The following is a 24774-nucleotide window of genomic DNA, read 5'->3' on the forward strand; positions in this document are numbered from 1 at the left end:
TAATTGCTTAATTAACACAGGAACCACACCTATGTGGAAGCACCTGCTTTCAATATACTTTTATCCCTCATTTACTCAGGTGTTTCCATTATTTTGTCAGTTACCTGTATATACCCCCCTATCAATCATCAGGTATGTCTATACTAGGACATTGGACTTGGATAAAAATCTACCACTGATTGATGTCATTCTATACATAGATATGTCTGCTCCTGTTCAAACTGATTCTCTGAGGTGACCCAATGTGAGCTACCTGAGGGAGTGATGGCAGGAGTCAGAGTAGACGAATGAACAGTGTGGAACAATGACAGCGCTGCCAGGTAGTCCCACAGGGGACAGAGAGGGTCATAGTGTAGCTGCAGTATAGGAGCAAAGTGTTCAGCTCTGTTTCAGGGTGTCAGGGTGTTGGGAGAGTCACTTACTGGCTAGTTCTCTCTTTCTTTACATTTCTATCTATCTACCCCCTGCCATATCTGTCTCTCTTCTCTTTCTCCTTCTGTCACTCTCTCTGGAACTGTTTCTAAATCTGTCTCTTTTTCTTTCTCTCGTTCTTGTTCTTCTTCGTGTCTTTCTCTTATATTCTCTCTTTCACACCCTCTTTCTCTCTCTCTTTGTCTCTCCTTCTCCCTCTCTCCTAGTAGGTTTTCCACTAATAGCCCTGTGGTTAGCAGGTTGTTCACACAGGCAGTGCATCAGGAACCTCCAGCAGGCTACCCTTCATCCCTATTGGCAGAGTGCTGTCCCTGATGTTAAAGTAATAGTCCACACAACATTCCATTAACACTCTACTACTCCTGGCAGAGATACTTCACTGTGGCCATTTTGGCTCTGGATCCACAGTTTCTCGGCCGTGGTTGAGTTGTCAGTAGGTTTTCGATCGACCAGATGAGAGATGAAGTGGTTACTGGCAGTATTCTTGGCCTCTGTAAATTGGCACTGTTGGCTATAGTAGTGCAGGGCTTTAGACGGAGAGAGATGGATTGGCGAGTTAGCCACTGTCAATACATCAATAGATCGTTAGCCTGACCAATGCAGGCTACCCATCACTGCTAAGAATTGATCTGATCCAAAAATGGATCTTGGTCTGAAGAAAAATAGAGGGGAGTTAATACACACAGATATCAGTCAGCGTAGATCAGTATTATCTGAATGAATGACGATGTAAGTAAATGGATTTGTTGTCAGTTTTATGAATGGGAATGGGTTGTGTGTGTGTGTGTGTGTGTGTGTGTGTGTGTGTGTGTGTGTGTGTGTGTGTGTGTGTGTGTGTGTGTGTGTGTGGGCGTGCGTGCGTGCGTGCGTGGACGTGTTTAACTATACCAGAAGTCCCGACATGAATAGTAAACCAAGAAAAATCTGACCAACTGGGGACATTTTGTTGGTCCCCACAAGATCAAATGCTATTTCTAGGAGGTTTAGGGTTAAGGTTAGAATTAGTGTTAGGGTTAGGAGATAGGGTTAGTTTTAGGGTTAGGAGCTAGGGTTAGGTTTTTGCGTCAAGGTTAGGGATAGGGTTAGGGTACGGGTTAGGGTTAGATTTAGGGGTTAGGGAAAATAGGATTTTGAATGGGACTGAATTGTATGTCCCCACAAGGTTAGCTGCGCAAGACTGGTGTGTGTGTGTGTGTGTGTGTGTGTGTGTGTGTGTGTGTGTGTGTGTGTGTGTGCATTGAGTGGTCTGGCCTCATTGATGTTCTGAGGTTTGGTCTGAAAGGGTTGGTATTAACAAACAGGGCCTTACTGCAATGCTCTGAAATAAAGCTCCATTTTCAAAATAAAACTGATTTTATTTTTGGTCTGGTATACCAACCAATCTCACCCACCTCCTGTGAAGAGGTTGTTTTATATGGAAACCTATCTGTTCTCCACAGATGAGAGGAAAGGAGGATGGGAGAAGGGGAAAATGAGAGGAAAGGAGGATGACAGGAAAGGAGGATGACAGGAAAGGAGGATGAGAGAAGGGGAAGATGAGAGGAAAGGAGGATGAGAGGAAAGGAGGATGAGAGAAGGGGAAGATGAGAGGAAAGGAGGATGAGAGGAAAGGAGGATGAGAGAAGGGGAAGATGAGAGGAAAGGAGGATGAGAGGAAAGGAGGATGAGAGAAGGGGAGGATGAGAGGAAAGAAGGATGAGAGGAAAGGAGGATGAGAGAAGGGGAGGATGAGAGGAAAGGAGGATGAGAGGAAAGGAGAATGAGAGGAAAGGAGGATGAGAGAAGGGGAAGATGAGAGGAAAGGAGGATGAGAGAAGGGGAAGATGAGAGGAAAGGAGGATGAGAGGAAAGGAGGATGAGAGAAGGGGAAGATGAGAGGAAAGGAGGATGAGAGGAAAGGAGGATGAGAGAAGGGGAGGATGAGAGGAAAGGAGGATGAGAGGAAAGGAGGATGAGAGGAAAGGAGGATGAGAGAAGGGGAAGATGAGAGGAAAGGAGGATGAGAGGAAAGGAGGATGAGAGAAGGGGAGGATGAGAGGAAAGGAGGATGAGAGGAAAGGAGGATGAGGGGTCCCATTAGGGCTGTCGCGGTGACCGTATTACCGCCATACCGGCAGTCATGAGTTATGACCGAGTCCCATCCAAAACTGCGCAAATGAATGGTGCTGATGGGTAGCCTACCAAACTTGCTAACAGCTCTCGCTAACGGCCTGGTACTCAGCACTCTATTGTGTTGATTTTGAATAATCTGAATGATAAATACATTTTTTAAACCCGTTCCGAAAGGACCTAAAGGACAACAAGACCTGTCCCCTCATGGACCCGACGGATCCGAGTGAGGGAAGCAGCAGAAAAGCCAATTGTTTTGCTACTTTATTAAACCGGAGCCATGGAAAGGGAGAGAGGGAGAGAGAGAGCGAGAGAGGGAGAGAGAGAGAGAGAGAGAGAGAGAGAGAGAGAGAGGGGGGGCACAGAGAGAGAGAGAGGGTCACAGAGAGAGAGAGAGGGGCACAGAGCGAGCAGCTGTAGGTTACTAGGGAGTGGAGACCGTGTGGTGTGTGAGTGAGTAAGACATGGGAGGCTCAGAGCACCAGAGCAGCATGGAGGGAGAGACAGCAACTACTGTTAACTCGCGCTAGACTAACTTCTTGCTAGTTATTTATCATCCCATCTGATTACATAGGACTACCTGTCTTGACTGCAGAGAAGCTAATTGAGGCTAGCCATAACTTCTCACCGTCCTACAGTTATCCTACACATAACAACTCTATTCAGATTATAGTGTAAATAGCAGCCTACCTAATATGTTGGCAGCCTACCTACCTGTTGGCTTTTGGTCCTTGTAGGCTTTCTTTCTCATTTCACTTTTAATTCTGTCATTTTAATTCCATCTTCCATTCATTAGATATCTCCTAACCTTCTTGCTACACAAGCAGAGCAGCAATGGAATTGTCTCTCTCTCGGCAATGATCATAGCACATGCCTTTTTTTCCCCAAATCATCAATATAGCCTATCACAACTAAATAAATAATGGATTTTATTGTGATGCTGTAGGCTATATTAAATTGATTTATTCAACTTTTTAAAATGTGGATGTTCCCAAGGCGCGGAAGCCCGGAGATGCTAAACATGTTTATGTTAATTAACGGTAATTTACCGTGAGACCGGCAGCATTTGCATAACTATTACCGGCTGACATATTGTAATGACTGCCACAGCCCTAGGTCCCATGCCGGTTAAAGTAGAAGAGGAGAGGGTAGAGGTGATGCCTGTAGGGGAACTAACCAGATTTCCTCTGGGTTTAATGTAGGTTTCCTGGTGGTTTCAACTATTTTCCTCCAGCTGAAAGTCTTATCAAAGACTCTCTGCTTTTCATAAGCAGTTGAGTCTGCCAGTCTGCACGGCCTCATTTGAACTGAATGTGTGTGTGCGCGCACTTGTATAGTCGATTACTTGTAACTCCACACTGAGTAACTACAGTGTATTATTATGTTGGTGAAGTTTGGCACAGCAAACATGCTTCAGACTTCATTAAAACGGAGACATCTCACTCCCCCTTAGATATAAGACACAGCCCCTTCTCCTTAATTGCTTTTTAGGCCCTGGGTTCCTCCCTTGCAGCAGGCACACCTTTTAACAGGAACTAGAGAGGCACAAGACAAATAGTATACTTGAACTGGATGGCGCTTACGGCATTCAATTATCTTTTCTATTTTGGACTGAACTTTGGGGACAACTACCATTCAAAAATCTGAATGGAAGAAAGAAAGAAAACGCCCAGTTTTTCATTAGTTTCAGAGCCGATGGCTTAGTTCTCTGTCAGGTGGTGGTACTGTGGGTGATTAATGTTTTCTGATCATCCCACCCCTCTCTCTCTCTCCCTCTCTTTCACTCTTTATGTCTCTTCCTCTAGTTCACGTTCTCTCTCTCTCTCCCTCTTTTTCACTATCTCTCTCTCTCCCTCTTTCTCTCTCTCTTTTTCCTCCACCCCTCACTTTTTCTCTAACTACCTCCTTCTGTCTCTGTCTCTCTCGCTCTCTCTCTCTACCTACCCCCTTCTACACACCCCCTCTCTGTCCCGCTCTCCCTTTCTCTCTGGGGTTGTAGGGGTCAAGAGCTGTGCTGGCTCTTTAAATTGAAGTGTGGGTTTGTAATTAAGCCGAGGTAAGATGGAGGTGTGGTATTTTCTGGAAGATAAGGACAGAGAAGTGAGTGGATAGCTTTACAGGGAGGGAAGGAGGGAGGAAGGGTTCTTATCAGGGGCCACGAGGCTGTTCTTCAGAAGCGAGGGAGTAATTATGTTCAGAGGAAGGAAGGGAGGAAGAGGAGGAGGGGAGGTGGAAAAAGCACAGCTCAATCTATCAGATAAGTGTGGTAGCTAGTGTTCTAACACTGTTCCTGGTACACCTGTATCCGCCAGGCTGATAGAGCTGTCCCCAGTGTCAGATCTCCTAACACTGATCCCAGATCTGCTCACATCCAGACAGACTGTCTGGGAAAGAGAATACCTAATATGAGTCCTTGTACTCTTACTTTTTGTACGTTTTGTACTCTTTCAGATGTAACTCATTTGCTTTTCATGAATGCATGCATGTCTCATCTGTTACCCCAGAGATAGATTAATCTCCACTGCATCCTTTAGCATAATGTGTTGTGGTGTTGTGTTCTCACTGTACACAACCTCCTCCATGCATCACTAGGGTGTCTTCAAACCATGTTTTTTAATTTGATAAAAGATTGCTCTCTCCCTCAATCTCTTCCCACCAACGTTTCTCTTTCTCATCTCTCCCTACACCTTTCTCTCTTTACTCTCCTCTCTCTCTCTCTCTTACCCCCCTCTCTCTCCCCAACCGTCTCTCTCTATTTTTGTCAAGGTCAGATTCATTTGAAAAGTTTTGCCCGTGGTAAATTCTAAACTCCAGAGTGACTCATTGAGTGTGCAGTGCGAAGCGCCTCTGTGTTTAAATGAATGGAAGCATATTAGTTAAAGTCAGGCTGCTGCCTTACTATTATAATTGAATGGGGGCCTTCAGTGGCTTTCATTAGGCCCCAGCCACATATTTGGATTGGCAGCTTTTCAATCAGCATTGCTATTATCCCACGTTAGATAAGGATATCAAAGGGGAGACCAAAAATGAAGCCCTGCCAATTACTGACTGACTGAGAGACATGATGAGGAATACATAACCGCATAAACATTTTAAGGACAACAAGATGAGATTTGGATAAATAAATGGGAGAAGACTATGGGGGGGGGGGGCTAGGGACTATAATGTATTGAGAGATCTAAATATATACACATACAAACTCACAGGTGGGTTAAATCACCTGTGGTCCCAGCGGTAGATAGACCATAAGGACACCTGCTGTTCCTATGCTCTGCCACAGGTTTGCCACCTGATTCATTATGCATAACACACACACACTCGTTCACAGGATGAAGTGATGAGAGAGAGAGAAAGGGCTGGGGGGAGTATGGCAGGGCTATTCTAGGGCTTATTCTTGCATAACATGACAGCCAAGGCATACATATGCATTATCTATCTACCTTGTTCTCATTCTCTTAATTTACTCCCTCTCTTTTTCTCTCGCTCCTTCTCTCTCTCTCTAGTTTATCGAGTGTTGCAGGTCTCTAATTGGTGTGTGTGTTGCCGTGCTGCGTGGTTGGTAGCGCCAAGCTGTAATCTGCAGGTGATTCAGAACCAAAGGCACCTGAGTGTGTGTGAGTGTTCACTGTAAATGGGCTCTGTGTCTTTACACCTCTCCATCTGTGCCGCTACACACCTCTGAGATGGTGGGGGAGTGGATTGGCAGCAGGAGCCTGGGCATATTATAGGGAGGGAGGAGAGAGCGAGAGAGAGAGGGGGGATGAGAAAAAAGAGAGGGAGAGGGTGAGACACTGCTGTGATGTGGAGACGTGAACTGTCTGAAGCCATTTATAACTTTCTAATGAGCAGGATTGTTTCCCATTTCCCTCTGGTGAGTTAGAGGAGGAGAGGAGTTAAGGAGGAGGAGACTGGAGGAGTGTCTAAAAGAGGTAGAGAGGACAGGAGGAAGGAGGAGGAGAAAGGGGGAGCACCTGTATACCATCATGATCTCATCAAGTCACTCACCTTACTAACATTGAAAACAGTAATCTAATGTGCAGATGTTTAATAAGTCATCAACTTTGAGCCAAAAGGAGCTTTGTCAAAGAAAAGGACAATAGAACAGTATATGGAAATAAGCACGGCATCTTACCACGGTATTGACACAGTATACTGTACAGTCATTTCCTGTTAGCAGATGAAGCCCTATGATAGGAAGAGATAGTGATGATGTCACAGGAGGTTGGTGGCACCTTAATTGGGGAGAACGGGCTCGTGGTAATGACGGGAGCGGTATCAGTGGAATGGTATCAAATACATCAAACACATGGTTTCCAGGTGTTTGATGCCATTCCATTGGATCTGTTCCAGCATTTATTATGAGCCATTCTCCCCTCAGCAGCCTCCACTGGATGCTATCCTGTAGAGTGTTTCTGTGTTGGCTGCTACATCTTCATCTCAATCCCAGTCATGGAACTCAACACACACACACACATTCCACTTTTTGGTCCTGTGACATATTTCTCTTTCTCTCTCTTTCTCTCCATCTGCAGTCCAGTCCGATTAATGAGAAATAAAGAGAAAGATAAATCTTTCATTTAGCTGACTCACCCCCTACCAGATGGACTCAGTTCATGTCTGCCAGAGAATCACACAGTAACATTTCTCTTAAGTGTTTTTTCCGGATTAGGGTTTTAATGTTTTGGGTTGAATACATGTTGCGTAAAAGACTTGTGTCTAGTTCGCTGGTAGCATGAATGGGAAATGTCCATCCTGGTTGTGTGATAGAGACCCCTAGTGGAGGGATTGTGTACTAACATGCTACCTTACTCAAAAGCGGACATATCAAAGCCTCTCTCTCTCTTCCACTCCACCGGTGGTATTCTGAAGAAGCCTCATTTTCCTGATCAAAGGGGCTACAAGTAGCTTCCTTCTTTTATCTTCCCAGAGTGCCTGTTCCTATCTAATGCTCTGCCCATGGGAGAGGAGGACAGCACTTTGATTTGGCAGAATGTCACAAAGACCCAGTCACTTCTTTCTTCTACACCTCACCCTCCTCAATGCTCTGCCGGAGATGTACCCAGATAAGACTCAACAATAGCTTAATTCATCATCCATGCCTCTCTCTCTACCTAAGTTCATTTAATGTATATGTGTTTCATTTCAGATGAGGCGTGTGATATGTGGAGCTCTCGTCTCTTAGTCTGTTTAGCACAACAAAGCAGTGGCGAACGTGTGGGATCTGGAGGCAACGTTGTGCTGTGATAATTACATTGTAATCTACACCTAGAGGAGTTTTGTGGTGGAGGGTGTGTGTGTTTATGTGTGTGTTTGGTTTTACTATCATTGTGGGGACCAGAAATCCTCACAAGGATAGTAAAACAAGGACAATTCTGACAAATGGGGACATTTCGCAGGTCCCCACAAGGAAAAAGGCTATTTTAGGCTCAGAGGTTAGATTTAGAGTTAGTGTTACAATTAGGGTTATTTTAGGCTTAGGAGTTAGGTTTAGGATTAGGGGTTGGGGAAAATAGGGTTTTAATGGTAATCAATTATTTGGTCCCCACAAGGATAGTAAAACAAACATATGTGTGTGTGTGTGTGTGTGTGTGGGTGTTTGTGGTTCTGTGTGTGTTCGACTCGATGATGGATGTGTGTCAAATGTGGGCCCTGCTGTCTGTCTGTGCGTGTGTTCGACTCGATGATGGATGTGTGTCTGATGTGGGCCCTGCTGTGTGTGTGTGTGTGTGTGTGTGTGTGTGTGTGTGTGTGTGTGTGCGCGCGTGTGTTTGCAAAAAAAAGCTAGATGGGGCGCCTAGCAGCTCCAGTCTGTTGGTTGACATGTTTATAAATAGACAGATGAATGAAAGTCTCTCAGGTCCTTTTCCCTTTTCCCCTTTATTTTCTCTGCCAATCAGTCAGTCACCTCCCAGGGTTGTTTTCATTCAATATCGAATTGGTAGAAAAGGCCAGTTCTCCTGACTGTGGAGAGAGATGCTATGGCTCCATGCTGCTGAAAAATACCAGTTTATGTGATACATCAGTCACTGCCTGCTTGACACACTGATATGGTGCAGTGCTTGTATTTTGATTAGACTACCTGACAAGTTCATGCACTGTGTGTGACTTGGACATGGTATGAATGTTAGTCTCTCCTCCATCACTTAGTCTAAGTGAATACATTCTTTCCTTCTCTCTCTCTCTCTCTCTCTCTCTCTCTCTCTCTCTCTCTCTCTCTCTCTCTCTCTCTCTCTCTCTCTCTCTCTCTCTCTCTCTCAATTTCAATTTAAGGGCTTTATTGGCATGGGAAACGTGTGTTAACATTGCCAAAGCAAGTGAAGTAGATAGTAAACAAAAGTGAAATAAACAATAAATATTAACAGTAAACATTACACTCAGAAGTTCCAAAAGAAAAAAAGACATTTCAAATGTCATATTATGTATATATACAGTGTTGTAACAATGTGCAAATAGTTAAAGTACAAATGAGAAAATAAATAAACATAAATATGGGTTGTATTTACAATGGTGTTTGTTCTTCACTGGTTGCCCTTTTCTTGTGGCAACAGGTCACAAATCTTGCTGCTGTGATGGAACACTGTGGTTTTTCACGCGGTAGATAAGGGAGTTTATCAAAATTGGGTTTGTTTTCTAATTCTTTGTGGAACGCTGTAATCTGAGGGAAATATGTGTCTCTAATATGGTCATACATTTGGCATTTCTCTCTCTCTCTCTCTCTCTCTCTCTCTCTCTCTCTCTCTCTCTCTCTCTCTCTCTCTCTCTATCTCTCAGGACTATTAGGAGAACATGCACCCCCTCTCCCCCTCCACACTTCCATACCAACACCAGTCAGTAGGGTGAATTTTTATGAAATGTTAAACATGCAGTGTTAACGCCAGGAGCATTAATGTGCTCCCGTGCGGGGTTTACACACACACTGACACACACACACACACATACACCTGTCACGGGTGCTTAGATAACTCTCTGCTATGTTCTGAGCCTAGTGGGTTGCTCAGTGTGATGATGGGTAATATAGTGATAAGCTGTATGGGAATCCAGAATGTGTGTGTGTGTGTGTGTGTGTGTGTGTGTGTGTGTGTGTGTGTGTGTGTGTGTGTGTGTGTGTGTGTGTGTGTGTGTGTGCATAGTTGCTGTAGTGCTTACAGTATATGACCAGAGAGGGTCAGTATGGCCCAATGTAGTCATAATCATAGTTATGTAAGCATCATTCTGATGATTATGTGGAGTTCTCTGCAGTACACAACCCCCATAAAGAGAAACAAATCAACCAAAATAAAACCACTTTGGGGCATGCAGCACCAACAGAGAATTATGGAGGCAGCAAGTAATGATTATTATTATAATAATATTATGGCATAAACCATACAGAGTCATTACACAACATCTATGTCCCAAATGGTACCCTATTACCTTAGTGCACTACTATTTACTTGTCAAAAGTAGTGCACTATATAAGGAATCAGGTGCCCTTTGGGACGTAGATGTTGTGTATTGGCCCTGTATCGCTGTCTCTCTGCTATGCTAATCCAATGAAAGCACTACAGGCCCCCTACTGAGACAAACACAGATACACGTAATGCCTCACTTCTCTTTCTAACACACACACACACACTCACACACACACACACACACACACACACACACTACCAATGTTGATCAGCTATTTGCTAGAAATCCTATTTTCTTTTTCCCTTCAGCATCTGTGTTCCTTTCCTCTGAGTAGAACCTTCTCTAAGTAGATGTGTCTGATAGGTGCTGTCCGTGGTGCTGACACTGGGCTGTTCACAGTGCTGTCCGTGGTGCTGAAACAGTATTGATTACTACAGCAGAACAGTCAATCATGCCGGTGCATAACACAATGTACAACACAGTACACACCTGCTAACATCCACACAATGCTATGGCACCAGCACCACATATTCAATATAATGTGATACACACATACATTCTCAATGTCACACAGCCCAGATTGCATTTGCACAGAGTCTAATGGGATAATACATGGTGATTCATGGTTTACATTGTCTGCTGCATAGGTAATGTCTCTGTGTTACGACTCCCTCTGGCTTCCCAAAGACAATGACTAGGCCTACTATCATCTCTGTATATTATGGAGACACAGTACTGTTATTATGTAGAGACACTGCAGTACTAGAGAGCATGTCTGATAGAGCAGCAAATGAAGGGGAATGGACATTTGTGGTGTATGTGCATTTTAGCACCTCCTCGGCAGGGTGTGTGTGTGTGTGTGTGTGTCTGTGTAACACGGAGCTGATACTTTGTTCTTTCTAACTGAGCGGATAGTAACTGCCATTGTGCTGTCACTGTGAACTAAGACTAACATTCTACTCACTGACTTCTATTCTAGTACTTCTTGGCTTTGTAAGGCATTTGTCCTCCATAGAATTATGTGGTGGATGCGGAGAGTTTTAATGCATGGACTGATATGGTCGTCATTTGCAGCCCTGTCTTTGGTTCAGAGAGAAAAGTTATGTTGACTTTTAGATCGGCAAGGACACTGAGGTTCCTTTCTGAATACATCTAAGGGAGATATTAATGTTTGACCACACGCACACACACACACACACACACACACACACACACACACACACACACACACACACACACTGTATTGACCGGCCAGGTCTCCAGAGACAGGTGTGTGTAAGTGTGTGTGTGCTCTGTCAGTGCAAACAGGAGAGTAGGGGCAGTGACAGGGGCAGTGACACTGACAGATACTGGTCAGCACTTTACCTCAAAGCCCAGGAACCCGCCATGTCTCCTTGTCTGTCCATAGGTTGTCTGTCTGTCTGTCTCTTTATCCTTCTGCTTTCTTTTTACCCATCACCATAGTTAGCCTACCTCCGTTTTACTCAGTGTTGGGGAGTAGTTGCACTGCATGTAATTCAACTAGTAATGTAACTACATTTTGCAGTAGCTTGGTTGCCCAATAAAGCCTACCAAATGTTGTGCAAAAACACGACCCCCCGATTTTTTTTCTCTCCCTGACCACTGGGTTAAGCCGATGCACTCTCTCTGGCTGTCACAGATCTCACTACACTGTTAACATCTGACTCCCGGGTGAGTTGTTCTTGCAGTCATGTTTCTTAACTTTTCTCTCTCCTTTGTATTAAGTAAGCCCATCACCCACTTCCATAAAAACAGCAAGAGAAAGCAGAGAGAGAAAGACTGGGAGGGAGAAAAAGAGAGATAGAGAGACTGAGTGCCAGTGTATCTAAGTGTAATTATTTAAATGCACCGGTCATTTTTCTGGGCCTGAACTCTTTCTGACTGAGCATGCTTTGAATAGGGCTATCATCGTTAGGGCTCACATCATTAGGGCTAAAATCGTTAGCGGGCTATCATCGTTAAGGCCATTCCATCTCTCTCTCTCTCTCTCTCTCTCTCTCTCTCTCTCTCTCTCTCTCTCTCTCTCTCTCTCTCTCTCTCTCTCTCTCTCTCTTCTCTCTCAATACAGCTTCATCTTCAAACACTCCAACACCACTCCTATTACCTGACTGTAGACTCTTAACTGTACGACGATCAGTGGGAAAAGATGGAGCTGAAAACATGTGGGTCAGCCAAGGTCCTGCACTAGTCAGACGTAATATAATAACAGCTATAAGAGCACAGAGTGCAGCTGCATTAAACAGTGGAAGGATTAGATTAGCATTTCACACAAAATAGAGTAGAATAATCCTCCCACTGTTACATGCCCCCAAATCTCCTGCTATCGTTTTGTACAAAGTAGAGAGGGGAAAAGTAGAGGGAGGAGAGGAGTGACCATGAAACATACAAGTGGAGAGGAGAGGGGAAGAGAGTGATTGGGGGAGATGAGAGGAGATGAAGAGAGAGGTTGGGGAGAGGAGAGGATGAGAGTTGTGGGTAGTGTTGTGGAGGCGTTGATGTGGTAGGTATTAGACTTGAGCTCTAGGATTAGTCCATGCAGGAAGTGTTTTTGTCTTCCTCTCTTGACTTCAGCTTTCGACTGTTCCCTCTCTCTTTCTCTCTCTCTCTCACTCCATACTTGTAGAGACAAGGAGCTAACCTTTGAGTCGGTATCTAGTCTTAGTTCAGAGAGCTCTTAGGGGCGTTATTGGGCATATTTTGCTGTCTCCTCTCCTGATTGGTGGGTAATGGGGGTGCGGTCGTCAAGGTGACAGGCAAACTTAGTGTCAGTGAGCGATCTGCGTCGTGTCCGCCCTAAACCTTGAGCTGCACCCTCTACCCACCACTCAGGGAAATGGAATGAGATTACTCTTGACCTTGCCTTTGTGTGTGTGTGTGTGTGTGTGTGTGTGTGTGTGTGTGTGTGTGTGTGTGTGTGTGTGTGTGTGTGTGTGTGTGTGTGTGTGTGTGTGTGTGTGTGTGTGTGTGTGTGTGTGTGTGCGTGCATAGGTGTTCATTAGTCTACCTTTTCTAATTCCATACACTTTACCTCTATCTTCTCTGAGTCATACTCAATGTGACAGTGGCCTTCACTAGAGTGTGTGGTCACCTTTCTCTGTTTTCCTGTGTGTTTACCTCATTAAAGCACCACCACGTACACAGCCCATCCAGTCCCCTCCCCCTTGTCAACCCTTTTTCCTTTCCTCTAATCCTCTCTCCTCTGTCCTCTCAATCAGTAAACCGCTTTTGTTGCTTGAAAACGGTAAAGGGCTAGAGCCTGTCCTCTCTGGCGCGGCGAGCAGAGCAGCGCTGATCCGTCGCCCCTGTGTTAGCGTGGCCGTTTGTCCGCCCCTCCGCCTGTCCACTTGTCACCGCGCTGTCGCTAGAACCGCCGGGGTCACGGGGTTAATTGGCACACTGTCATATTGAATTGCGGCGGACACAGAGCAGAGAGAGACAGGGAACAGAGAGAGGGTAGAGATTAGAGCCAACACACTCACACACACAGCACTGTTATATCGAACCTATCTGATTCATCCATTGAGCTTAGAGCAGAGAAGCGGGGAGCGGGGCCTCATTGTAAGCAGGTAATCAAGCATTAGTCATTCATTATGTACAAAGCTATGTTCTCACAGAGTGGGCGGCTGATACACATTCAGAATGGATAATTAGCCCATATTAGACCTTAGGCAGGGGCCTTTGTCTGGCTCTGATAATGACCGTGTCCTCTGTTGTTTTTGTAGTGTTCTGGAGTGGTGGAGGTCTTTATAAAGAACATGTTGTGGAGTGTTCTGGAGTGGTGGAGGTCTTTATAAAGAACATGTTGTGGAGTGTTCTGGAGTGGTGGAAGTCTTTATAAAGAACATGTTGTGGAGTGTTCTGGAGTGGTGGGGGTCTTTTTAAAGAACATGTTGTGGAGTGTTCTGGAGTGGTGGAAGTCTTTATAAAGAACATGTTGTGGAGTGTTCTGGAGTGGTTGAGGTCTCTCTAAAGAAAACATTGTGTGGGTAAGGATAGGACAAATCCTAAAGTGCTCCTTATAAAGGCATGGCAAGCTGCCAGAGAACAGGAGGGATGCTACCTTAGTACAGACACAGGAGGAAGAGAGATGGAGGAGGGGTGAGAGAAGGAGGAGGGGGGGGAAGGACACTGCTACTGCAGTCTGTTCTGGTTGTCGAAGGCAACTGTGGCACCTTGACAGGAGGGACATCTTCTGCCCTCCAATCTGTCTGTTCTCTCTCTCTCTCTCTCTCTCTCTCTCTCTCTCTCTCTCTCTCTGTATACAGTGGGGAAGAAAAGTATTTAGTCAGCCACCAATTGTGCAAGTTCTCCCACTTAAAAAGATGAGAGAGGCCTGTAATTTTCATCATAGGTACACGTCAACTATGACAGACAAATTGAGAAAAGAAAATCCAGAAAATCACATTGTAGGATTTTTAATGAATTTATTTGCAAATTATGGTGGAAAATAAGTATTTGGTCACCTACAAACAAGCAAGATTTCTTGCTCTCACAGACCTGTAACTTCTTCTTTAAGAGGCTCCTCTGTCCTCCACTCGTTACCTGTATTAATGGCACCTGTTTGAACTTGTTATCAGTATAAAAGACACCTGTCCACAACCTCAAACAGTCACACTCCAAACTCCACTATGGCCAAGACCAAAGAGCTGTCAAAGGACACCAGAAACAAAATTGTAGACCTGCACCAGGCTGGGAAGACTGAATCTGCAATAGGTAAGCAGCTTGGTTTGAAGAAATCAACTGTGGGAGCAATTATTAGGAAATGGAAGACAAACAAGACCACTGATAATCTCCCTCGATCTGGGCCTCCACACAAGATCAAACCCTGTGGGGTCAAAATGATCACAAGAACGTTGAGCAAAAATCCCAGAACCACACGGGGGGACCTAGTGAATGACCTGCAGAGAGCTGGGACCAAAGTAACAAAGCCTACCATCAGTAACACACTACGCCGCCATGGACTCAAATCCTGCAGTGCCAGACGTGTCCCCCCTGCTTAAGCCAGTACATGTCCAGGCCCGTCTGAAGTTTGCTAGAGTGCATTTGGATGATCCAGAAGATGATTGGGAGAATGTCATATGGTCAGATGAAACCAAAATATAACTTTTTGGTAAAAACTCAACTTGTCGTGTTTGGAGGACAAAGAATGCTGAGTTGCATCCAAAGAACACCATACCTACTGTGAAGCATGGGGGTGGAAACATCATGCTTTGGGGCTGTTTTTCAGCAAAGGGACCAGGACAACTGATCCGTGTAAAGGAAAGAATGAATGGGGCCATGTATCATGAGATTTTGAGTGAAAACCTCCTTCCATCAGCAAGGGCATTGAAGATGAAACGTGGCTGGGTCTTTCAGCATGACAATGATCCCAAACACACCGCCCGGGCAACGAAGGAGTGGCTTCGTAAGAAGCATTTCAAGGTCCTAGAGTGGTGTAGCCAGTCTCCAGATCTCAACCCCATAGAAAATCTTTGGAGGGAGTTGAAAGTCTGTGTTGCCCAGCGACAGCCCCAAAACATCACTGCTCTAGAGGAGATCTGCATGGAGGAATGGGCCAAAATACCAGCAACAGTGTGTGAAAACCTTGTGAAGACTTACAGAAAACGTTTGACCTGTGTCATTACCAACAAAGGGTATATAACAAAGTATTGAGAAACTTTTGTTATTGACCAAATACTTATTTTCCATCATAATTTGCAAATAAATTCATTAAAAATCCTACAATGTGATTTTCTGGATTTTTTTTTCTCATTTTGTCTGTCATAGTTGACGTGTACCTATGATGAAAATTACAGGGCTCTCTCATCTTTTTAAGTGGGAGAACTTGCACAATTGGTGGCTGACTAAATACATTTTTTCCCCACTGTATGTATATATGTATATATCCGTCTATCTCGCTCTCCCTCTCTAGCGTTGGGCCAGTAACCGAAAGGTCGCTTGTTCGAATCCCTGAGCCGGCAAGGTGGAAAATCTGCCCTTGAGCAAGGCAGTTAACCACAAACAACAACTGCTCCCCAAGTGCCGATGACGTCGATTAAGGCAGCCCCCCGCACCTCTCTGATTCAGAGGGGTTGAGTTAAATGTGGAAGACACATTTCGGTTGAATGCATTCAGTTGTACAACTGACTAGGTATCCCCTTTCCCTCTCTCTTTCTCTCTATCTCTCCCTCTCTCTCATTCCATTCCTCTCCCCCTCCCTCTCTCTCTCCCTTTCCCTCTCCCCTCCTCCCCCTCTCTCCCTTTCCCTCTCCCCTCCTCCCCCTCTCTCCCTTTCCCTCCCCTCCTCCCCCTCTCTCCCTTTCCCTTTCCCTTTCCCCTCCTCCCCTCCTACCCCTCTCTCCCTTTCCCTTTCCCTCTCCCCTCCTCCCCTCCTCCCCCCTCTCCCCCCTTTCCCTCTCCTCTCCTCCCCCCTCTCCCCCCTTTCCCTCTCCCCTCCTCCCCCTCTCTCCCTTTCCATCTCCCCTCCTCCCCCTCTCTCCCTTTCCCTCTCCCCTCCTCCCCCTCTCTCCCTTTCCCTCTCCCCTCCTCCCCCTCTTCTTCTCTCTCTCTTCATGGTTAATTACAGTAATGTAATGGGAGAATGTGACTCCTTTGTGTGTGTATAATTATGGTACAGTCTTTCATGTGCTGGGTAGATGAGCCCTGAAGCTCATCTTAGTAATTAAATTACAGTCACAAGGAGATACACTGCCCCAATTGTACTAGAACTCGTATCTGAAACTCATACCATATACTCAATTACTCATACTCATATAAAAAACTAACTCATATCCATGCTCATATCTAAAACTCATACTCTAACTCATATCTAAAACTCATAGCCAGAATCATATCTAAAACTCATACCAGACTCGTATCTAAAACTCCAACTTATATCTAAAGTAAGGATATCATAAATTCCACCTTGTATCTAAAGGGGGAGTAGGCCTACTATAAACTTGTTGTAATACCTAAAGGAGGTGGGACTCTAACTCATTCTTAAACTCATTCAAAGTCATATCTAATGGAGGGCTCTAACCACACCCTGTGCTCATATACTGCTCATACAAACTCATATTCAAACTCATATCCAAAGCAGCTCGACACTGACCCTCAGGGTCGTGCAGTGATGACATCACTCATCAGACAGGAATCTCTCTGTGTGTTGAAGATCTCCAGGCCCGTCTGTGAGGGTGTGCTGCCATGGTTTCAGGGGTTGCCGTGGTTGTAAATCGGCGGGCTGACTCACTGAGGAGAGGGCGGACAGACAGTGGTGGGATTTACTGAAACCCCTGAGACAACTGGAGCCCCATTTACTGACAGAGAGGGCATCTGGAGGCCATGCAGGGGGTGTGGGTGTGGTGAGCTCTGGGGTGAGAAAGAGACAAACACTCTCAGTGCTACGATATAGCTTTATCCCTGCTAGTCTACAGATGGTTTAGAGGCTCTCTGTTGGTTTGTGACTGTGCTACTCTGTCATTAGGCTCGCTTTAAAGAACATTCTGGCACTTCCAAAAGAAACACTCAGGTACTTTGTGTTCCCCCTCGGGAGTCCCTGTGTCTAACGATGGGAATGTTGGGAATGGGAATAATAGGGATGAGTGGAGGGAAAGGAAAGGAGGGAAGGTAGAAGGGAAAGGCAGAACGTGGAGGTGTCCAATAATGTTTTTAAAGAGGGGGGAAGAAAGAGGGAGGAGGGGAAAGGGAGGATGATATAGCAGAAGAGAAACCAGAGAGATGGTTTGTGCCTGGGATTTTCTGTGTCATTTTGGACTTTGAAGTGTTCTTCCTTTTCAGAAGTTTTCCGCTTTGACATTTCCGAAAAGTATTTAGCACGGGGTAATGCATTATAGCCCAGCACTACAGCAAACATCAAATTCAGTCATAAATAAACCATAATCATAACATTTAATATCTACTGGATCTTCCATCATGTTTATAATGTGCAGGTCAGGGGTGGTTGCTCAATGGCTCTCTAGTGCCTTCAAGTGGTTGTATAGTGTACTGTATCCGGGTTTACCCATTCTAATCTATGACAAGAAAATGGCCTCCTGAAAAATGGTTGAATGTTCTCTAAAATGACACATTCTAGGTTGAGGAAGTGTGTTGCTTTTCTAATTGAAGATGAGTCCTATATGCTCACTGTTTTGCTGCCCGCGAAGACATTCCCTTATTTTCTATTAATTTAATAACTATTGTCCAGCTCCAATCATCACTTTGGATGTGCATAAAACCCCCATCCTTAAGTCCTAACCTCTCTCTCTCTTTCTCTCTCTCTATCTCCCTCTCTCGCTGTACAGATATGGAGACATGGTTCCTAAGACCATTGTGGGGAAGATCGTTGGTTCTGTCTGTTCTTTGAGCGGTGTGTTGGTCATCGCCCTGCCTGTGCCCGTCATCGTGTCCAACTTCAGCCGCATTTACCACCAGAGCCAGCGGGCAGACAAGAGACGTGCCCAAAAGGTACCCAACAATGTCCCACCCACCCTCACACCCCCCCGTGACACCATAGGCCCTGGGCCATAAAGGTTATAAACCCTGACCTGGAAGGGTCCAACAGAGCTGAATGTGGTTGTGGCATGTTCCTAGGGAAGAAAATCACTCTCACTGTAAGCCATGTCTGTGTGTGTCTGAGAATGGAATGGAATTCGCAAACATGCTGCTATGCACACATACATACTGTCCACACACTCCAGCAGAGATGGAAACAGCAGAGAGTGAGTTGTTGGGGGACACACATAAAGAGTATTGGAGACCACATGGAAGATTACCAGGCTTCTGTGTTTGTGTGTGTATACAAACTCAGTGTGTATGTGGGATAGTGTGTGGTTATGTGTGTCTGTGTGTGTGCTTCCTGTGGTATGTTAACCGTATTAGGTCATACGGGACCACCCCAAACTTCCACATCAATAATTAGAGCAACACAGAGACGTCTCTATGTGCGAAGGAGTGGGCTACACACATGTACACATATCATATTACATGATAATTCATGGTTACTCCCTCACTCTTAAAGACGTCCTCCAGTGATTTTATTACTTTTCCTGTTGAAAAATAGATATCCCAAGCATGAATACAGTGAAAGTACACACACTAAAGGGTAAATAAAAATGTGTTTTGAGCAAAATAGTGTTTTTTAGACATAACTGCAAACTTCAAGGACTAGGGCATTCAAGGAGTTGGTCTGATGGTGACTTTGTGATGTCATCAGCCTCCGCCCTTGCTTGAGGAACAATAGAGAACAAAAGAGGAAAGGCCCACCTCACCATGTGTCATGACTTACCTACACCACTTATTGAGATGTACCTTTTTGTTAAGTAAATCAGATGTTAAATGAGGTGAAAAGGAGACTGGAGTAGGACTTTAAATTAGAACGGTAAATCCACACGACAGAGAGAGAGAGAGAGAGAGAGAGAGGGGAGGAGAGAGGAGAGAGAGAGAGAGAGAGAGAGAGAGAGAGAGAGAGAGAGAGAGAGAGAGAGAGAGAGAGAGAGAAGGAAAGAATGAGAGGGGGGGAGGGAGAGAAGGAAGATAACTCTAGCCCCTGTTGAGCGTCCAGTAAGTAGCTCCCTCCCAAGAACAACAATCTGTTTTTACATTTAGGAGGGATGGTGACTGAGCTCTGGGGTTTGACTGGAAACATGGATGTTAGACAGAGATACAGGGATAGCTTGTGTGTGTTATTGAACCTCACTGTGTGTTCCTCTGGCTGTGCTGGTGCATGCATGTGCCTGTCTGTGCATAGAGGATACAAAGTTATTTAATTCACCAACATTCACCATTAAAGAGAGTGGCCTTGAATGAATAATCAAATCAAATCAAATCAAATTTTATTGGTCACATGCGCCGAATACAACAGGTGCAGACATTACAGTGAAATGCTTACTTACAGCCCTTAACCAACAGTGCATTTATTTTAAACAAAAAAGTAAGAATAAAACAACAACAAAAAAGTGTTGAGAAAAAAATACAGCTGCAATACAAGGTTTACATCTAGCCACTGTCAGATAGTGGGATTTTAGGCCTGGAATGAATCTATTACTGGGGGACATCTTTATTGTCTTTCAAGAGCAATTGGTCTTGAAAGTTTCTAGAGGTGGGCTATGGTTTTATGTTTTTTACTCCCACTCACACACACAGACATTCAGTGGCAGGCTAAATGCATGTGTGGTTTTGTTCACAAACAGAAAACCAAGCTTGCTAGAATTGCCGCGAGGAAGAGTGGAGGGACTAACACTTATTTGCTGTATAAACACAACGAGCTGCTGAGTGACCTCATCGACGAGGTAACCGTGGATACTCCGGGTGGTGTTCTTTTGATTTAAACTTTTTAAAAAATATATTTTTGGGGGTCTGTCTGTGAGATGCCGGGTTAGTGCATGCCAAAACCCATCTCTCACCCCCACCAAGACTGCACTGGAGCTCTGGTGCCAACTACCGGAACCTGGGGTGGATGGTTGCGGCTCATACTAGCGCCCCTCACCGGTGTCAGTGCACCCAATCCATGAGGCTTGGCCCCAAGGTGGGGGTGAGGGGAAGAAAACGTCCTCCCACCACCCTCGACTGGTGAAACGGGTCTGTCTGCAACCACCCTCATCTCTACTTCTCTGCTCTTGATTTTATTCTTCTTCGTCTTCTTCTTTTTCTTCTTCTTCTACTATTTCATTTCCATGTGTTTATTTTGTTCTCACATGCATTTTGGATTGCCCACATTTTGGCATGGCTATGGATATGACATCATCAGAACGCGTCATGGATCACCATCACATGGAGGAATTAGATGCATGTCATCAGCCAGCGACCGACGCCACATGCGGGGGCGGAGTCAAAGTGACACAGTGAAGCTTATTGGAGGACGGTGTACCACACAAGTTCCAAGTTCTGAGTTCCAAATTCCACATGTCCGAAGAACAGGATTTTATAGACATTCTCCTTGGTCCATTCCCCTGCGTCACATTGAATCCGGCCCGGTATGGAAAGGCTACGGTGGCTCTCATGGGTCAAATGAGGCCAACAGAAAACCAGAAAGACAGACACAAACATCAGGACACATAGGCCTACCAGTATACACATCAACTACAGACGTCTTGTGTTGAAATGCTTTTGTAGTTGTTGAAAGGCTGAGTTTGAACCATTGAGTGATTCATCACAAATCATTGGAGGATACTGAGCATGGAGGGGGAGATCAATGGAGATGGACAGACCCTAACGTTATCATGATGTTCCTGTGCTATAGCAGAAGGTTGCAATAATGTTGTAAGAGCATTAGCCCTGTCCCTCTCTGTCTCCTACTCTGGTTGGTTGGTCCCCTATCTACCCCGTGGAGGAACATGTTTTCTAGTCTGTTTAAAGTGTTAACATGCGTCCATCTTTGTTTTTGTGCTCAAAAGGCGTCAAAGGCAGCAGGCCAGGCGCTGGTGTGCAAGGCCAACCCCATGTTCGATACACACCACAATCACCTATTGCACTGCCTGGAGAAGACCACGGTAAGAACAATGCTTTAGAAATGACTGTGGTGGAGAATAGGAGACGTATCCACTGCTGTTATCTGTCTATGTTCATGAAGGAGCAGAAGCCATTAATTAAGAGTACAGTACAGTATCCATATTAGGAAGTCGTCAGATTTCAGGCAAAACTCCTAATATGGATGCCGTAGTCAGCACTTTTGTTTTGGCTCGATCCTTGTCCTCAAAAGTAACATGTGTGGGCTCTCTATCTCTCTCTCTCTCTTTCTCTCTCCATCCTCCCCCTCTCTCTCAGAATCATGAGTTTGTGGATGAGCAAACGTTTGAGACCAGCCTGCTGGAGGTTTCCATGGTGAAGCACCCACCTTGCTCCCCCTCCCTCTCCTCTGGCTCCTCCTCCCAAGGCCTGTCGTGCTGCTCGCGACGCAACAAGAGGAAGAGCTTCAACGTGCCCAACTCCAACATGACTGGAGGGCATAGGAACAGCATCCAGGAGCTTAGCACCATCCACATCAGAGAGAGACCCATCACTAACAGGTACATACATACATGCAGTGTACACACACACAAACAGTGTCTTCTCTATTTTTACAAATGATTTCCCATTTGTTTTACAAGAAGCTAAAATGACCACGTAAGCTGATGATTGCACAAGCTACACATCAGCACCTACAGCGAGTGAGCTCACTGAGACTCTTAGCAAGGTTTTACAGTCAGTATCAGAATGGGTAATTAACAATAAAGTGGTCTTAAATACATCTAAAACTCTTGGTTTCTTTTCCAATATATAACTCTTATTATTTATTTATTTAATTTATGTATTTATTTATTTGTATTTAATGTTCTTGTCTATAACTGTTCTGTGCTTTGTCATGTATTTGTACGTTTTATGTGGACCCCAAGAAGAGTAGCTGCTGCATGTGCAGTATCTAATGGGGATCCTAATCAATTAAACTAAACAGTATACACACACACACACACATTAACGATTAGAAAGAAGGACTGATCGACAACAGGTACACACACACAAACACACGCACACATACTGTATACTTTATACATATTCATAGACCACATAATATACACACAAATATGCATTCATAGTGGTTTCTATGGCAGCGAGGCTCATACACACACACACAAACACACACTGTGCCAGTCTCTTCCCATGGTGAGTCAGTGTGTTGGTATGCTGGCTATGGCCAACTGTGGCATGGTGTCCGTGTATGTGTGGTCCGACTGGTCTGGTCTGGGAACCCTGGCCATGGAATGGACAGCTGTCTTCTCTCTCTGTGTTACTAAACACTGGACCACTTTCTCTCTGGCTGGCCGTCCTCTCTTTCTCTCTATCCCTGTCTTTTTCACCAATATTCTTCTTCTTCTTCGTCTTCTTCTTCTTCTTCTATTTCTTCTTCTTCTTCATCTTCTATATATCTGACTTATTCTCTCCATCTCTTTTTGTACTTCACTGCCTTCCTCTTTGTCATCCCCAATTTTCTCCATTCTCCACCTTTTCTCTGCCCTCCATTCCCCCCCTCTCTCTCTCTCTCTCTCCCTCTCTCTCTCTCTCTCTCTCTCTCTCTCTCTCTCTCTCTCCCCCTCTCTCTCTCTCTCTCTCTCTCTCTCTCTCTCTCTCTCTCTCTCTCTCTCCTCCCTCTCTCTCTCTCTCTCTCTCTCTCTCCCTCTCTCTCTCCTCTCTCTCTCTCTCTCTCTCTCTCTCTCTCTCTCTCTCTCTCTCTCTCTCTCTCTCTCTCTCTCTCTCTCTCTCTCTCTCTCTCCCTCTCTCTCTCTCCCCCCTCTCTCTCTCTCCCCCCTCTCTCTCTCCCCCCCTCTCTCTCTCTCTCTCCCCTCTCTCCCCTCTCTCCCTCTCTCCCCTCTCTCTCTCTCTCCAGTCGCTCCAGTCTGAACGCTAAGTTCGAAGAGACGGTGCCTCTGAACTGCAAGCAGCCCTACATCACGGCGGCCGTCATCACACTGCCCACGCCGCCCATCACCACGCCCGAGGATGACTACTCCCAGGCCAACATCGTCAGGGTGTCCGCTCTCTAGGCCCCTCGCCCCCCCGCCACCACCATCACCATGACAACCCTACGACAGAGAGAGAGAGAGAGAGAGAGGGAGAGAGAGATAGAAGAGAGACCCTTCCCTGCTCCATTCAGAGAACGGTGTTTGCAGGGGGGGAAAGGGGTAAGGGGGAGGTGTAGTAGTTGGGGGGACAGTTTAGACAAACTAAGGCTGCAGGACCCTTTTTGTTTTCCTACACGTAGCTACTACAAGTCTGCTCTTGTGGTGAAATAACGTTGCAGTGTAAAGCTGCAACACAAAGCTCCGCCTTGGATTTTTTGGTGGGGGAGAGACTGCGATGCCGTGGCGATTGAGTTAGCGCCTAGCAACGGACACACCAATGGAGAGCTTTTAGCCAACTGGATAACTAACTAACTGCAGCTACTCCTTCCAAACACTCTTTAATGGAAAACTTACCATTACTATTTTTCAATATTGTGTGTCTTTAAATGTGATGTCTTAAAACTGAAATGGGGGGGTGGAATTTGTTTGGGTTTGTATTGTTTGTTAAGACCGTGAGTTTGACTAGAGGAGATGTATATTTGCCATGTTCTGAAATGTGTGAAGTAGGAGAGAAAAGAAAAATACATTTCAAATATTTTGACAAAAAGGAGAGCAAGGGGGTGTGTGCACTGTGTGTGCATGTTTGTGTGTGTACATATTTTCCTACCTTATCAGGACCAGAATTTCCTGAAAAGTCACCAGAATGTCCTGACAAGGTAGGAAAACAAGAAAATGTTTGAAAAGTCAGGACTGAATTTGTTAAAATCCAATTTTAGGCTTATGGGTTAGGTTTATGGTTTGGGGTTAGGGTTAAGTTTAAGGTTAGGTTTAGGGTTAGGAGTTAAGGTTTACGGTTAGAGGTTTGGGGTTAAGGTTAGGGTTAAGGTCAGGTTCAGGGCAGAGTATGTGAGTGGAGCGGAGCTGGAGAGGAGCAAGGAGCAGAGAGTGCCCAATTTGACTGGAGCTCGGAGCGAGATTCCCAAAGGCTGGCGTCCTTCTCGCCCACTCCAATTTCGCTCCAGTAGCGCTCACGCCACGAGCTCAGGGCATGCCCGGCCCAGCAAGCATGTTTAGTCTACTTGTGTGCTGCTATAGACCCTTGTTTTAGCTACTGTCATGGAGTTTGCTAAATATTTTCATAAAGAAACTGATAAAACACACAGGTGCAAAATCAAGCTGACTTACAAAGATGAGGACCAAGAGCAAGAGAGGGAGTGCGGTGATGTAGTGTCCACAACTAAAGAATAATTGTGGAATCTGAAAAGACACATATCCCGAAAGTATGATGGTGTACTTACTACCAGCACAT

The 24774-nt window shown here is 45.2% G+C and overlaps 1 protein-coding gene across 2 annotated transcripts in view; it reads left to right on the top strand.

The window, feature by feature from the left end:
• LOC121576070 (potassium voltage-gated channel subfamily D member 2-like) overlaps window positions 1-24469 on the top strand; it is a 140551-nt gene extending 116082 nt beyond the window's left edge. The window contains exons 3-7 of one of the 2 annotated variants that reach the window (XM_041889364.1): window positions 18234-18396; window positions 20121-20219; window positions 21324-21419; window positions 21694-21935; window positions 23291-24469. In XM_041889364.1, coding sequence (XP_041745298.1) covers window positions 18234-18396; window positions 20121-20219; window positions 21324-21419; window positions 21694-21935; window positions 23291-23447 — 757 coding nt within the window. In that variant the 3' untranslated portion in view covers window positions 23448-24469. The remainder of the gene's footprint in view (window positions 1-18233; window positions 18397-20120; window positions 20220-21323; window positions 21420-21693; window positions 21936-23290) is intronic. The other variant, XM_041889363.1, reaches the window with a different exon arrangement.
• Window positions 24470-24774: the final 305 nt, after the last annotated feature.

The sequence above is a fragment of the Coregonus clupeaformis genome, unplaced genomic scaffold (genome assembly GCF_020615455.1).
Source record: "Coregonus clupeaformis isolate EN_2021a unplaced genomic scaffold, ASM2061545v1 scaf0009, whole genome shotgun sequence".
NCBI lineage: Eukaryota > Metazoa > Chordata > Actinopteri > Salmoniformes > Salmonidae > Coregonus > Coregonus clupeaformis.